This window comes from Monopterus albus, unplaced genomic scaffold (genome assembly GCF_001952655.1).
Source record: "Monopterus albus unplaced genomic scaffold, M_albus_1.0 scaffold241.1, whole genome shotgun sequence".
NCBI classification, from domain to species: Eukaryota; Metazoa; Chordata; class Actinopteri; order Synbranchiformes; family Synbranchidae; genus Monopterus; species Monopterus albus.
Genome location: NW_018128121.1, coordinates 175,448 through 192,965, shown reverse-complemented (window position 1 = coordinate 192,965; position 17,518 = coordinate 175,448). Strand labels below are relative to the sequence as shown.

Here is a 17,518-nt window from a genome sequence, read left to right as displayed (position 1 = left end):
CAAGGGTGAAGCGGCTGGGATGAGAATCAGCACCTCCAAGTCCGAGGCCATGGTTCTCAGTCGGAAAAGGGTGGCTTGTTCCCTTCAGGTTCGTGGAGAGTTCCTGCCTCAAGTGGAGGAGTTTAAGTATCTTGGGGTCTTGTTCACGAGTGAGGGAAGGATGGAACAGGAGATTGACAGGCAGATCGGTGCAACTTCTGCAGTAATGCGGTCAATGTACTGGTCCGTCGTGGTGAAGAAGGAGCTGAGCTGTAAGGCATAGCTCTCAATTTACTGGTCGATCTATGTTCCGACTCTCACCTATGGTCATGAGCTTTGGGTCATGACCGAAAGGGCAAGATCCCGGATACAGGCGGCTGAAATGAGCTTCCTCTGCAGGGTGGACAGGCACACCCTTAGAGATAGGGTTGAGGAGCTCGGTCACCCGGGAGGAGCTCAGAGTAGAACAGCTGCTCCTCCAAATCAAGAGGAGCCAACTCAGGTGGCTCGGGCATCTGTTTTGGATGCCTCCTGAGCGCCTTCCTAGGGAGGTGTTCCGGGCATGTCCCACCAGGAAAAGGCCCCAGGGAAAACCCAGGAGATGCTGGAGGTACTATGTCTCTCGGCTGGCCTGGGAACGCCTCTGCATTCCCCCAGAGGAGCTGGAGGAAGTGTCTGGAGAGAGGGAAGTCTGGGCATCTTTGCTTAGACTGCTGCCCCCGCGACCCGGTCCCGGATAAGTGGAGGAAAATAGATGGATGGATGGGCTGTGTGATGGGCCATTAGACAACACAGAATCTACACACAATGTGCCAGTCCTGGGAACAGGTAGGCCGCTTGTTAGGGAGAAAAGGTTAAGTAAATACCGTCATGGTGTGTGACAACTCAACTATCTGCTCATTAACAAAGTCAAGCCATCAGAAAGGCGACTGGCACGTTGATAGGCATATGCCAAGGCAACCAGGACTTGTAAAACCTGTTCATTCAAATAATCCAGGGGGCAAACTCATCCCACAGTGTGACTCAGTTAGAGCAGAAGCACAATTGTGAAGCATTAAATGAGTTTTACTGGGGGTTTAAAAGAGACGGCGCTCCACAGGTAACTGCACCGTAGCAAATAGGAACAAACTGGAGCTCCTCTAATTTGAATTCAAGTGATCCCGTGAAACTGTTCTGCAAATAAAGATGAAACTACCCTGAGCCAAACTGCACCATTTTCCCAAGTACCCAAAACATATACTTTCCATAAGCTTTTTCATACTAGTTGTTTCAACTCATACAAAAGCAGAATCCCATTTGATGCCATGAAGAACTGTTTTAAAGGTGCATTAAACAGATTTAATCCATACAGAATCCTTTACTCTGACTGAACAATTAGTATTACAGAACCTTGCACATTTGTCAAAAATATATGCCGTGTGCTCCGGACCACTCACCTGGACAATGTCTAGCACCATTCCCGCTGCCACTGTCCCAAACCCGGCCAGCAGGAAGGGGACCACCACCTGCAAGCCAATGGAAAAGGAGGTTTCCTTGAGGGGCGCTGGTGGTTCAGGACTCCGATCAGTGCTGGTATCATCGCTCTCATTGCTCTGGCTAGCATTCTCCAAGAGTGCATCCTCTTCCCGTTGACCTTTGGCATTGGCCCGGCAGTCTATTGTCACCACAATCTCTGGCCTCTCCTCATTCTCCCCAGTCTCACTGGCCCTCTCTGTGAAAGATGTGACCTCTGTGAGCTCAAACTCGCCCCCAGTCTCAGGGTTCACCTCCTCGGGGCCCTTGGTGACGATCACCGGGTGGACGGAGCAGTTGGAGTTGAGGAAGGCCGGGGTCAGGGGGCCTCCCTCCTTCTTCATCTCAATGGCCCCAGAGGACATGTCGATGTCGGGGAGTTTATCTTGTTCTTTCGACCAAAGTACCATGCGGAAGCCTTTAGCAGACAGTGGGCTTGACAAAAAATGGTCAGAATGCCTTGGCCTAGCAGTTTTTGGAAAGTCAGAAAGGAATTCTGATCTGGCTTGGAACCTGATCAGTCCAATTGATTTATCCCATTAAAGAGGCTTACTGAAAGTTGGGATCACTAATAAAAAGGAGACAAGTGATCTGTAGGAAAAACCCTGGAGCAAGGCACATGCAGGCGTGTGTCTGCAGAGCCCGTGTTCCTCTCTGTGCTTTGGGAGCAGGACCAGTATGTTCTCCATTCACTGCAAGGTGCTAAGGGAAGGCAGGCAAAAAGAGAACAAGGTGTACAGGTTCCAAACAGGTTGGAAATCACGGAGCTCAGAGACTAAGCACAGAAATCCCCTTCAGTCACTTCTACACAGTCCTTCAAAGTTCAGTACAAACTAGAGAGGATAAGAAATCATAGGTCTGAAGTGGCCTGATTACAGTGCAGATTGGTCATGCTGTCAGTCCTCTGATCATGTCAGACTGGTCCTTGTACTGGGCTGGGAATGGCTCACCTTACACCACGTGACTGCTGGACGGCTTCAAGAAAGATATTTAAAGGTCTGCAGAAGGGGGATTGAGTTACTGGCCACAGAAACGTTACTTCTCCAAGTAGAGTGGACAGCCACCTGGGAACAAAAATATTTAGTCTTTAGTGTAAACATGCTTCAGCCCATTCCAGTTTTATTTCTGTTTCCAGACAATATAATTCTCATGTCATTGTCCCTACACAAAAACAACAGCAGCAGCACTAATAATAATAATAATAATAATAATAATAATAATAATAATAATAATAATAATAATAATACATTAGGGCCTGAGTAACTTCCAGGTCAGCTGTAATAGCTGAGAGGACTGCAACATTTATATGAAAAACAATGCTACGATTTACTATCAGACATTTTAATATGTGAGCCACATTCATTTTTCATTAAAAAAAACTTTCTGAATGTTAAAAACATTAGAGCTAACCACACGAAATAAATAAAAGCCATAAACTCACTGTTAAGCACCACAGTGATATAACAACTTCTAGAAACTTGAAAACAGACATTTGAAGAAAACTCCTCAAGCACCATAACTTCATAAGTACCACAAAATATTGTAAGTCATTGTACAAGTCTATCAGAGTATCAAAGTCCAGCAAAAGGCGCTTTACTTTCCACTGGCGACATGTCCGAGGAGTTGAGCAGAGTGCCGGCGAGTTTTACATCCAGAATTTCCTCCCGGTGGCTAAAAATATTCTACCATTAATAGAGGTGCAGCAGACATCCTCTGGAATCGGAGTCTCACAGTGCAGACACGATGATTCCGGTTATACCTTTCAAAATAAAAACCCCAAACTTTTTACATGTGCTTTCTGCATCGTGTTCAGTCGAAGCACCATAAAGGTTTCATTTAAGGGAGCTGGAGCCCAGCAGACTTTCTTCTCAAATTACAGAAGTAAGAAAAGTAAAACACAAGCATTTCAGACAAGCGTTTTCAAAGCTGTCTGTTCTTTAGGCTTAATAGGTACAAAATGATTATACTTAACTTGCCTCCTATTACATAGTCAGACAAAATCTAGGCTTGCAGACCTAGAACAATAATTCCTACAAATTAAATTAATCAGATAAGGCAAAGCTGTCGAACTAAGAAAAAAAATGTTGTCTTCTTCATGGAACACTGAGAAGAGAATTTGGATAGATCTATTGGTGATGAGTCTGAGTCTGCCCCTTCTTTTCCTGTTCTAATTCTCTAAGCTATGGGGGGACAAACACAGCACTTTACCACAGAAACATCTGAATATTATTTTAACACAATTTGGTAACGATAGGAACAATGATGAACACAATATTTAAGGCCTCCTGAGAATAAGCCTGGCTCATCTCTGGTGTGATCCTCAGCTGTGAAGAGACCTACAGTGCTTGAGCTCACTCTAGCTAGGGATTGGTCAGTGCCTAAGAAACACAAGTGTCACAGAAGAGATGAGGTTAAGTTGTACATTTGACCAAAATCTACAACAGTACTTTTATTTCGAAGGCCATTCTACATACATCCAGTTACAGTAGCTCGCTTGACGCAGTTTTCTTCTGCCTGCATGTTGCGACATTCGCACACAGACTTGGGCTTCGCCGCTGAAACAATCCTCTGCTTAGTAGTCAGGACCAATAGCACCCGAACCCAACATGGCAAAGGCGTAAATTAGTGGTCCCCTGGTCAGGGCTGAATAGGCGAGCCCTCCTATTCTATTCTACTGCTCATTTAAACAAGGGCAGAGGGCTTTCTGTTCCAACTCCAGGCTGGAGCCCATGTCAGTGCCACGATCACTACGAGTACTTGACTCATGAAAACGAACGCAGACGCACAATAATTTTCCAATGCCTGTCGCCATCATTCAAATATAGTCTACCTAGGATAAAAGATGGGGTTTTCCTGTCTGAGTCACCAAGTGACACATTCCCTTAGATAAAGACGCAACGTGACTCTCACAGCTGGCCGCTTGTTCTGAAATTACAGCTGAAATGTCCAACAGGTAGTGAGAAAAAAGCTCCCCAGCGGTGGTTACCTTTTGTTGTCATCGGTCCAGATAGCAGAAGCACCGGGACTCCGTGTGGCTATATGTATCCTTCACCTCTTGGTAACGCGTTCAGGCGCCGGTACGCACGCGTCATGTGCGGTTCCGGCTCTGGACAGCTGTCTTAATGGTTAATGGTGGTTAATGATTAAATCCTCTCGGTTAAAGGCGGTGTCCCAGTGTCTCCCGACCCCGTTACACTGCACCCGTCCACTGTCCCCTAGCCCGGCTGCTTGGATGCGCATCTAATACAACCGCTCGGTGCATGGAGCCAGGAAGGCGGCCCCCCCATCTCCCCTGTGAGCTGACGATACAGGACCCCCCCCCCATTAGTTAGGGGGGTAACTAATTCTAGTTTGTCAAATCTCCAACATAGCGATAGGATAGACATTTCAAAAGGTTGGCATAATGTTCGCAGAAAAACACGTATTATATCCATTTCAATAATAATACATTATTTCTGTAGGAATGGAGTGAGTGCTTAACCGTGATTTGATCCAACAGATCATGTAGACGGCTCCCTGCAGCTTTGTCTCACTACCAGTGCAGGCCCTAATAGAATTCATTCTCTCTCTTTCTTTATGAGATCAGGATCTTGTAATTAGGAGATCCTGATCTCATAATTATGAGAAAGTACAGAGATAAGATCCTCCAATTTTTTTCTTTGGTAAATGCAATGATGCATCTGTAAATTACTTATTTTGCCACCTCCCTTTAACAGATCACTGTTTTTAGTTAAGCCGTCCTCCTTCACATTGAACTCTAGTTCCCTCTCTGCCTGATCATGGCATCTTCTGTGATCTCCACTGCTACATCAGCAATAGTGGTCTATTTGTTTTAAGGCCCATGTAGCACACGTTTGAGGTGGATTGATAGTGCTGCACATAATTATGAACATGAGACAGAGGTACTGACATGAGGATGCGGTGCTCCAAAAACAAGCACTGAGAGAAGAAGCACAATTTTACTGAGTCAAAAGGGAGAAAAGTCTGCATAAATGCTATCTAAGAATATGGGAGGTGGGGAAATGGTGTTTGTGTGTTTAGCCTCCACTACAGCTCTGCTTTAATACCATGTGCTTATCTATAATGACAACAGAGGTGTTTTTTGTCTTGTGTGTATGGTAAAAATAAGTTTATAAACCTTCATGAGGAGATCTCTAAGGTTCAAAACAACAAATCATAATTAGACAGACAATATCCAGCTTTAACATACACTGTAGTATCTGTTCCAGACTATTGCTCCTGTGTTTGTGATTAAAGGTGGTCTGTGCAGGTTTTGGGTCAAAATGGGCACCAGCATTGCTTTAGCCTAATCAACACAAACATGGCCTCACCTGCATCTCTCCTCCCACCTCAGTGTAAGTACATTCATTCATGGCTAGAAAATACCAAATACACCAATGCACAAATGGAAAGCAAAGAAAACTCCATAAAGACTATGTCCAAAACTATGCTGGCTTTGTGCTGGAAGGAAACTAGAGCCCTGTGAAAAGCCAGAAATGTTGGGGTGTAATCATGGACTCAGAACTTCAAATACTTATTCAAAGACCTTTTGGCTACTGGGAAGCAGCAAAGTCAGCCATAAGCACAGCATTGGTATTTTCACACCTTTTAAAGTTGCTACTGGGAATGTAGTAACAGTTTCCCATGTGGAGTCATGTTTCTGGCCACCTGACAATTTTAAGTCCAATATTCAGGTTCAGAAGCTAGTTGCCAGTTTTAGTGTTTCAGCAAAGTTTCAAAGCTTTTTAATTGTATTATTTATTTCATTTTATTTTATTTTTTCTGATAACAGCAGCCTGCTGCTTCTGCCACCTGGAACACCTTGATGAGATTGATGAGAAACCAGAGCAATGAGCTGAAAGACACAAAATACACAGAGCGCAGAGCACAGATTTGGTGAACAGTTTTTGTGGGTTTATCCCTGAGGAATTATTTGCCTATCATAAACACAGTAATTGAGAGTAAATGTAACTGAGAAAAATAAAATTAAATTAGAGTAACTAATCAACATGTTGGTGATTACAAAGGGGTTACATGTACATATATTCTTTTTTGTGAAACACTAATATGTATACAATATATTTATCCTCATTTTGTTGCTTCAGATCTGCTGCAGAGCATCTTCTTTTGGCATATTTACATACAAAGCAAAACCTTTGGAGCAAATAGTGCTGTGACCTGTCAACAATGCCAAGTGAGGCGGACATGTTGTCAGACAAGAATGCTTTTCAATGCTACAAACTCAACAGTATTTTCCTTCTGATATCAGAAAAGGGTTTTGCTTTCAACAGTAATTTATTATGTGAATAAAATTATGTTGAAGAACCTTTAATAAAACTTTAAATTTATCTTAGGAGTTTTAGGCCTTATTGCCCCATTTTAAACATTTTTCAGAAAAGTAATCAAAACGTAATAGGTTACATTATTTTTAAGAAGTAATTTGAATAGTTGCATAACCTATTACAGTAAACAGGGTAGCTAGTAATCTGTAACCTACTACATTTATTATATGTGGTCACTGTGCCACTGTTAACATAAAAATATTGACTGCAACAGCTTGAAGCATTCTTTTCCACCTTATGCTTACAGTACTTCTTGGCTTGTCCTGTATTATTTCTCCTGTTTGTCACTTACATTTTCTCTTATAAGTGGTTCTATTTTATAATTTACATTTAGGATTTATGCTGTAGTGCCTTTGAAATGTCGCCATTCATTTCATTTTGTGTGAATTGTGCAAGACAATTTTCCTTTCCTTGGTTACTCCTTGTTTTGCTTTTTTTTTTGCATTGCACAGGCTATACTGTAGTTTGTTTATTTGTTTTGCAACTCCTTTGGCACATAACATAATTTCTATGATAGCCTGTTTCTTGATTAGATGTCCTAGGATACCAAGACTTGTTGTCATCTAGACACTGTACAGTACAGTTTGTTTTGTGTCAAATATATAACACGCTGTGCGTGCTGTCCCTGGGAGTGCAGCAGCTCTAGCAACATCCCCAGAGGACCTTCATGTTTGTTGTGCTGTTTGCCTGTTGCTATACAGCTGCTCAGCTCAGCATCAGCAGCATCAGTGCTGTGGAAAGAGCAGAGGCCAGTAGCCAGTTTGCACATAGTGTAAACATCCAGTAATGACGCAGACTGAGGCTGGTGGGTGGATGAGTTAGGTGCTTTTTACCCACATTCACAGGTGAATGGGAACTTATGACTGGCTTGCACTCCATATTCATGTTACTCATACTGCAATTAGGTTTGAACCATTGGCAGTATTTGCATATTTCCCTCATTAACACATACAGATTGCACTGGAGGATTGAAATGTGTGAAATGAGATGTGTTCCTGCAACAGGTTGAAGTGCCGGGTTTTTCTCAAGGACCTTTAGCCAGTGATGAATGTAGCCTGTTGCTACTGCAGGAGATAAACATTTGTTATTCCTGTCGGTGAATTTACTATTACAAATGGTAACCAGAATGCTTTATTTGAAACTTTATTTTGGGAATTACAGCTAAGGTTAAATTATGTATTCAACTTTATTATCATTGTGCAGAGTACATATACAAAGCCATTGAAGTACAGTTAGCATCTAATCAGAAAAAAACACAGAGACTGAAAATAAAAATGCAGTATAGCGGACATATGTAAGTATGTCTATTTACACAGTGATAGAGCAGTGGATGTAATACATGAATGCATATTTATGTGCAACATAAAAACCGTAAAGCTTCCTTTAATTTCCAAAGCAGTCCATTATTTTCTATAAGTACGTTAGGACACCTCTGAGTGTTTTATAGACCTTTTTCACAGCAGACAATGTCTTGTCATAGTAGAAAGAATACAGGTGTTACTAATAGTATTCACGATGGCCTTGTGCTTCTCAAAGGACAGTATGGCAGCAAACCAGCATGAACAAGCAGCTAGATGGAATTCAGTCATCATTCATTTTATCCTTTACATCTGTGCATTTTTTGCTCTGGCAAGTCACAATTTCCTAATTACTTTGCTGACGCCATTGTACAGTATATGATGAGTAAAGATTTTTAACATTTCAAAGTTTCAAACAGAACAAAATCAACTTCCTGAGCTTCCATTGCATATACGTAACTGGCATCATAAATTGATATTTTGACCACCCAATGCCGTTCAAGCACTTCGCGATATGTTTGTATAGGGTTTCCTGTGTATGTGTAGGTAAACTTAAGATTTCCTTAAGAGGATTCAAGAGCTAAGATGATTCATTCTTAGATTCAGTACACATAATACAATATTTCATAGATGATAAGTGGGCCCTGTTATATTCACCGCAAATATTTCTAGCAAGCAAGATTGGATAAGTTAGTGAGTAGAAAAGTATGAGTTTGAGTCTTTTACTCAAAAATGTGCTGACCGTGAGCCATCATTTATTTTAATTCACTTTGGTTCTTTATTAGACCATACAGTTATCAGTTACTCATTCAGTATGTGATTCATATACAGCAGTGTGAGCACATAAATTGCAGGCTCACAAAATAAGCAGAAGGTTGTTATGGAATGTTACAGTGAGTGTAGAGATGTAGGGATCCTCCTATAGCCTTCCTGTAATCTTCTCTCAGTATCAGGTGTTTAGTTCTCTTATATTCACTGGCACATGCAGAAATGGACTATTAAAGCAGGCTGGGCATTTGAAATTAAATTCAAAATATTTCTTCCTCCTTTTCCTCCTCTTCTTCCTTCTCCAGCTGGTAGCACCCTGGCTTGCTTAGGCCTAACAGTGGCCCCAGACCTTGATTTACCAGCTAGTCTGGATAACTACTGTACTTGAGATATGAATAATCTTTCCTTCAGGTTGATGTCAACACTGGATGGATGTTTGTACAGGCAAGCCATGCCACTACTACCAGTAGAGACAAATATGTAGGTTACATGGGGACATACAGTGTAGTATGGAGTCCTCCTTATGGTTGACTTCCCAGCCTCCTTTTCCAAACCAGGAAGTAAGGTGAGAACAGAAGACAAGAGAGCACTGGGCCCCCACAATGCCTCAGCAGAGTGGCTGTCCCTGGCAACACAAAGGTGTTCTGTGCCAATTTTGGGCCACTTCTGTCTCGGGGCTTCTTTGAGCCCAGAAGAATGTCAGGGGGAAGATTTGGAAACCTTCCCTCAGCTCAGGATGAATGGCTGTCCACTGAACACACTCCACACTCTCTCCCCCATTTCCTCCAGCCATCCTCCTCTACACACATAGGAGCAGCAGAAAACTGCAACAGGCCTCAGTGTGAGTGTTCACTTCTTCTCCAGTGAGTCATTGTCCCCTGGTGAGAGCACTTTCACTAACATCATCCATTCATTTCATTCCATTAGATAAATTAGCTAATTTACAGTTAATTACAACTTGAATCTGGCCATCATTCCAATTGATTACTGAGCCCTGGAGACAAAAAGTAATTAAAAAGAAGTCAGAAGGAAGAACATGTCAGCTGCTGTCCTGTACCAACTATGGACAGTAGATGTTAGCTGTAAGCTAGCCAGTACTGAACCCACCAAAAGCTCCAGATTTCTGTCTCTCCTTTACTTCTCGCCTTGGTACATGTATAAAGCAAACTTATAAAACTCCAAGATGCATGCATATGTTCAACTTTTCACTTTTTCATGTCAATTTGTCCCTGGTGATTTTGTGTCTAATTATATCTTTCCATCAACTTGGACGCAGTCATGCTACATTTTGCTTGGGTTCTGTCTGAATGATCACAATAACATCTGTAGCATTTGAACATTTTGCTAAATGCTTAGTTGAAGCTAAACAGAAATAAAGAGATATTAAATTGAATGTGCATTGTAGAGTGGTTCTAATTGTTTGTGTTACTATCTTCTTATGCTACAAATAGTGTAGCTAGCTAGCATACTGATGCCTCTTGACTCTCTGTCTGACATGTGACCCACACCTTGCAGGTCAAGCGGCCTGACCTCAACAGAGCTCCACTTCCATTGTGAGTGTGACTGATAGAGCTAGATGCAGCAAGCTACTTAACCTAGCCAGGTTGCCTAGTTGTAGTGGATGAATGTAAACAGTAAAATTCTCTGAAACGAGAGAAAGAACACAGTAAAACATGAACATTAAAACCGGAGTAAAGGCTCATGGATAATGTTGTAATAGCCTACACAGTGGTCCACTTAAGTTGATTAGAAAATTTGCTCAAACAGTTGTTTACAACATGTCTGAGGACAGCCACCATGCATGCTATGAACTGAAAGCTACTACTGTTTGTTGCTATTACGACAAAAAACTCAGCTGAACTTAATTTGGGATCACAACGTGGAGACAGAAAGTTCTGACCTGTGACCCTGGACTCCTGTACTGGATGAGCTCTGACCTTTCAAATGTCTTTACCTGTAAGTACAACACACTGCCAGTGTTCCAGACATAAAGATGTTTTTCAAACATGGAAGACGGGGGGCTTGATTATCAAACCAGATAATATTTAAACAAAAACTCTGCAACATCAGTCTTTTTTATAAATGAGAGAGAGAGACGTCATAGAGTAACGTACAATCTTAACCTTTTTGTCCACATGCGGGAGATGTGCTAGCGTGTGTCTGTGGGTGAAGAGTAACCTCCTGCTGTTGGCTCACACATTAAACAAAACAGACGTCAGGCAGGCTCCCGATCTTGAATCGTAAGTATCAAGCATGTTTGATATTTATTGACTTGGAATCCTGTAGTGTGGGGGCAACAGCGATTGAATCCTGACCAGAACACCCCCAGCAGCCAATAACAATGAGCTGGATGAGAAGCTTCACAACTGGATGTTAACATTAGCTTTCACTATTCTCCTTGTCTGAGTAATACAACCTTATTTCCAACTCATCTCCAGCTCTTGCTGCAAAATGTGTAAGACTTCATTTACAAATTTTCTCCTCATAAATTTTAATCTGAGCAAAGCACAGCACACATAAGTGCCACTGCTTGGCGACAAATGTCTGTTTTGTTTTGAAGTTATGTTTGATCACATTAGTTTCTGTGAGATCCCTGGTCCCCGGAATCGTCATTTCTGAAATGGTTCAGTAAAAACAGCTAGTGTGTGGTCCTGCCTTTTGTCTGAATCATCTAGTGTGTGTTCTTAAGATTAAAATTTGAAAAAATTTTAGCTTTTATTATGTCTGTGGTCTTTTGTGTTTTTAAAATCAGTTAAGCTTATAAAATCGTCTAGTGTGGGCCCAGCCTTACTCACTATGTGCAAAATGCTCTTTTCTGTTTTTCTCAAACCAATTATGTGAAATCCATTCTATTGTCAAACTCTTCTTATGACAGTCATGGCAAGAAACTACAGTAAGCACACATACTGTACAGATTTAAGATAATAAAGCAGTGTTTAAGCATACTGTTACCCTGTACCCGCTAAAATGCCCCCACAACTGTGGCAATGAACAAAAATATGTCCACACAATGTTATAAAGACACGTGCACACTCACACTCACACACACACACACACACACACACACACTGGGGATTTCCTGCTAAAGTGTGCAAATATACTTGATCCCATAAACCATGCATCACGTCTGGATATCTTGCAGTCAAATCAAATAGGACTCTTAGCAAACAATCAGAAGCAGCAAAATGTTACTGTGATCATTTTACATTTCTCTCTGTGCATGCTGTTCACATAGATGCATACTGTGGAGTCGTGTAAACTGTACTAAAAGATAATGAAAAGCGACCTAAATCAGAGACTGTAATTTATCCAAATGATTGAAAAAGCCAATAATGTATTAACCAAGAAAACTGTACTGACTAGTTGTTATTTGCCCTGTGAGCATTAAAGTAATAACACTGGCATCTGTTTTAGTTGTTTCTACATTAAGCACTAATACTTAAAAATAATAATAATAGTATTAATGTAATTATTAATATTTTGACTAATGACCTGAAATGCCTTTGTTTACTAATTTGCATCAAATGTAATAAAGAAGGGACTGTGGTAAAAAGCAGGTAAAACATATGTACAGACCTCTACATCACTGGAATGGTCTCTCTTTAAGGCACTTTTAAGGCCTAATGTTCAAGAGATGTTTCCATGTCCTCCATTGACACATTTATTTTCTGTGTTATAGTGAGTTATGGAGGGTAGAATTAATTTACCTATTGGTTGAATGGTGAGAGTGTGTCTCTGTGCTGTTTTACCAGGGCAATTAGTCTGTGCCAGTTAATGTGGAAAAACCACAGAGAGGAATACAGTGACCTCAAAGAGCAGTCACAAACACGCAGCCAGGCTCATTTGAATGCAGTCGGCCATTTCAGACTGGATGATGTCTAAAATTGGTGTGTGTGGGTGTGTGTGTATGTGTGGGGGGTTGGGGGGTGACCCTGAACCAGCCCTAACATCAGATTCTGAGGCTTGTGGGCCAGACATGTCAAGAAGAGAGGTGTCTGCAACAAGTATGCTTCAGTACAAAGCACTGATGGGCTGCAAAAAACCTGTACAGAGAATGTGAAGTTGACATCACACCATGTTGAATTTTGGGTAAATTAACTTTTTGACATTTTTGCAGATTTATTAAAAAAGAAAAACTGAAATATCACATGGTCATAAGTATTCATACCCTTTGCTCAGTATTTAGTAGAAGCACCCTTTTGAGCTAATACAGCCATGAGTCTTTTTGGGAATGATGCAACACGTTTTTCACACCTGCATTTGGGGATCCTCTGCCATTCCTCCTTGCAGATCCTCTCCAGTTCTGTCAGGTTGGATGGTAAACATTGGTGGACAGCCAATTTTCAGGTTTCTCCAGAGATGCTCAATTGGGTTTAAGTCAGGGCTCTGGCTGGACCATTCAAGAACAGTCACGGAGTTGTTGTGCAGCCACTCCTTCGTTATTTTAGCTGTGTGCTTAGGGTCATTGTCTTGTTTGAAGGTGAACCTTCGGCCCAGTCTGAGGTCCTGAGCCCTCTGGAGAAGGTTTTCGTCCAGGATATCCCTGTACTTGGCCGCATTCATCCTTCCCTCGATTGCAACCAGTCGTCCTGTCCCTGCAGCTGAAAAACACCCCCATAGCATGATGCTGCCACCACCATGCTTCACTGTTGGGACTGTATTGGACAGGTGATGAGCAGTGCCTGGTTTTCTCCACACATACCGCTTAGAATTAAGGCCAAAAAGTTCTATCTTGGTCTCATCAGACCAGAGAATCTTATTTCTCACCATCTTGGAGTCCTTCAGGTGTTTTTTTTAGCAAACTCCATGCGGGCTTTCATGTGTCTTGCACTGAGGAGAGGCTTCCGTCGGGGCACTCTGCCCTAAAGCCCCGACTGGTGGAGGGCTGCAGTGATGGTTGACTTTTTACAACTTTCTCCCATCTCCCGACTGCATCTCTGGAGCTCAGCCACAGTCATCTTTGGGTTCTTCTGTACCTCTCTCACCAAGGCTCTTCTCCCCTGATAGCTCAGTTTGGCCGGACGGCCAGCTCTAGGAAGGGTTCTGGTCGTCCCAAACGTCTTCCATTTAAGGATTATGGAGGTCACTGTGCTCTTAGGAACCTTAAGTGCAGCAGAAATTTTTTTTGTAACCTTGGCCAGATCTGTGCCTTGCCACAATTCTGTCTCTGAGCTCTTCAGGCAGTTCCTTTGACCTCATGATTCTCATTTGCTTTGACATGCACTGTGAGCTGTAGGGTCTTATATGGGCAGGTGTGTGGCTTTCCTAATCACATCCAATCAGTATAATCAAACACAGTTGGACTCAAATGAAGGTGTAGAACCATCTCAGGGATGATCAGAAGAAATGGACAGCACCTAAGTTAAATATATGAGTGTCACAGCAAAGGGTCTGAATACTTATGACCATGTGATATTTCAGTTTTTCTTTTTTAATAAATCTGCAAAAATGTCAAAAATTCTGTGTTTTTCTGTCAATATGGGGTGCTGTGTGTACATTAATGAGGAAAAAAAATGAACTTAAATGATTTTAGCATATGGCTGCAATATAACAAAGAGTGAAAAATTTAAGGGGATCTGAATACTTTCTGTACCCACTGTACATTAGCCCATGTGAACCTCCTGCTTTTTACCATCCGAAAGACAGAAATATATAGTAGTAGACACATCTCAGTATAGTACAAAAACTATGTGGACAATTAGCTTCACTTAGTGCCAATATATGATTTAATATGATTTATTATTTATCAGCAGGAGGGGCTCATGGAAAGAGATGTTGTTTTTTTTATTTTTTCTGAAATACAAGTGAGTCATTTCAATTAAATTCAATTCAGTTCAAATCAAATGACTTTATTTCCCCCCTGGTGGCAATTAAAAAGAGCATGAAGAGTAGATCAGTAAGGTCATTAAGATATGTTTTCCATGCAAAGCCATCAGTCTACCTGTTGTCACCAAGATTCTGAAACTCTAAATGCATGTAACAACCATTAACATGCACTATGTGTGCTGTCTCATACTAAAAGTGTTTCTTTCCTATACCTGTTTTTGTGCAAAACTATCAACTGCCTTATTAAAACCCAGGGCTCTGACCAGATTGCTACTTGAATGCAGAATCTTTGAGTGTGAAAAGATCAAAGAATTAGGAAAACAAACACACACAAAAAAACAGTAAAAGATTTAGATATATGCAGAAAAACAAAAAGAGAAGGAGTTACATAAGAAAAAGAAAATATCAGCTAAAAGCCCTAAGGATGTAGAAAACTGTGTCTGAATATGTGGGAAAATGAAGCTGAAAACAGGGAAAGAAAGAGAGTGTTAAAGAAAATGCCAAAATCACAAAAGACTAAAGAATGTCATCTCAACAAAGGTGAAAACAGTAATCTGCTGCCTAGTTCTTCTCTGTATCCGCAGCTGGCGGCTCTGAAGCTCACCCTGACTTCGACGTCTGTCCACCAATCGCACCTCCTCCTCCATCTCACAATGCTGTGTCCACCACAGTTCAACGACAAGACCGTTCCGATGATCCACCACCATATATCTCAAACAGCCTGTGCACCGTACCCGCTAATGCCTCTCCTTGAATAACCAGATCCACCTACCCATCAGGTTCCTGTCACCAGGACAAAGAACACACGCTGGTACTTATTATGGTCTGCCAGGCACACCTCACACTTCTTCACAACACACAGAGCTGACTCTACCAATGGTCATATCTTAGGCCCTACCAGGGCCATCCTCGTGCTCCAAACATGGACTACTGCTGACATCACTACTGCAACACAGCATCTCCCAGATCTGACAGCATCTAGACAGAAATTTGCAAAGCAGCTCAACATTTTATGCACTGAATTTTGTCTCACCATGACAGAACTAAAATGCACTGAGACCTGAAATTGCAGCAGTGGTTAAGACATCCTGTGTTGGTTACACAGACATCGTCTGAATGAACCACGATGCCATGTCAGTCACGCTCAAGAAAAACTGCAACAGGAAAAGAGGAACAAAGAGAACAAAACCAAAAAGGAGTTATACATGGCTGCAATGGCCATGTACCAGGCTGTTCAAGGACAACATGAATGTGAGGCTGAGGGACAGAGAGACTTCCAAAGAGGTGGACAGGGTCCCAGGGGATGAGGATGTGGTTTTGGTAGCTGACCCCCTGTGCCCAGAGATGTCTGTTTTTATTGCGGCCAAAAAGGACACTGGCAAAAAAAAAAAAAAAAGTGTCCTGAGAGGAGGGCTCCACGACCACTATCACCTGCAACATCACGCCCTCCCACTGTATCACACCGAGGCCAGGTTGGTGGCGGCGGAGGGGAAGGAGAGACAGCTGAGGAGACGAGACACAGCGGCTACAGATAAGTGAAAACACACACACTGCACACTGCAATGAAAAACAGCTTGCTGATAATAACCTGCACGCTCTCATACATACAGCATTATGGTATTAGAAAGGAGATTTGAGCCTCTGGACACGTATGTCAAATATGAATCTGAAGCATACAAACAATTTCCTCAGTTCACACTCCTTATTCAGGGACAGCCAGTTACATTCCTTGTTGATTCAGGAGCCACTAGTTCTCTCATTAAAACTTCACAGTTTCCACACCCTCCAAAGATGTCTGGTAACGTTGTGTATTCTGTAGGAGTCTCAGGGAAAACTATCAAAGAACATACAACTCCTCTTTCGTGCGCCCTCCCTGAAGGAAGATCCCTCAAACATAGATTTCTGCTGTCTTCACATTGTCCTGTCAATCTCTTAGGCAGAGATCTCATGTGCAAACTTAGAATCTCTCTTTGTTCAACCCCCCGATGGCATTACTGTCCACCACGACAGTGACGCAGACGCACACACAACACACTCATTTGTGTTCAATAGCCCTTTTAAGCAGACACATGCTTATGAGTGGAAATTACAAAATGGTTCATTGACTTCCTCACTTGTAGCTGAGGCCACACAACTGGTTCTTAATGAGCACACTGATTTTATGACTCATTTGTGTTCAATAGCCCTTTTAAGCAGACACATGCTTATTAGTGGAAATTGCAAAATGGTTCATTGACTTCCTCACTTGTAGCTGAGGCCACACAACTAGTTCTTAATGAGCACACTTAATTTATGCAACCTTTGTATGACATTGACAGGGCCGTACCACACATTTCTCTGGCCAAGGGTAATAATGATAATGGAAAGATATGGGCCCCTTTGTGAAAAGATGCATGCAAACAAATGATTGGCAGATAACTCAAGATCTATCTGTTTTGTTTTCTTTTACACTGCAGTGTTTTAAAAGAAGCTTCTCTTCAGTAACAAGATCTGTTCAGCTGGTACCTGAAAATACAACACGACCCCAGCACTTTCTATCTGACTCACAGGCTGCAGCCATCCTAGCCATGCCCACAGATGTTGGCCTCATCAAAGATTGTGACCTGCTTGTAATTACTCCCAAATCTGATTACATGCCATGTAAACAACTATATTTTCTGAAAAAAAAGAAGAAGCCATTGATGGCATCACTCCAGTGTTTGAATCTTTTAAAGACACTGGAATAATTATACACTGTGAGAAATCCCCTGTGCGCACTCTATTTTAAGAGTTTTAAAAAATTAAGAGATAAAG

General features: G+C 41.9%; 1 protein-coding gene across 1 annotated transcript in view; it reads right to left on the bottom strand.

Annotated features, from left to right (window-relative positions):
* slc41a1 (solute carrier family 41 member 1) overlaps positions 1–4,709 on the bottom strand; it is a 35,295-nt gene extending 30,586 nt beyond the window's left edge. The window contains exons 1-2 of the mRNA XM_020620562.1: positions 4,478–4,709; positions 1,416–2,555 (exon numbers count right to left, since the gene is read on the bottom strand). Of these exons, the coding sequence (XP_020476218.1) occupies positions 1,416–1,901 (486 nt within the window). The 5' untranslated portion in view covers positions 1,902–2,555; positions 4,478–4,709. The remainder of the gene's footprint in view (positions 1–1,415; positions 2,556–4,477) is intronic.
* Between the last annotated feature and the right edge of the window lie 12,809 nt (positions 4,710–17,518).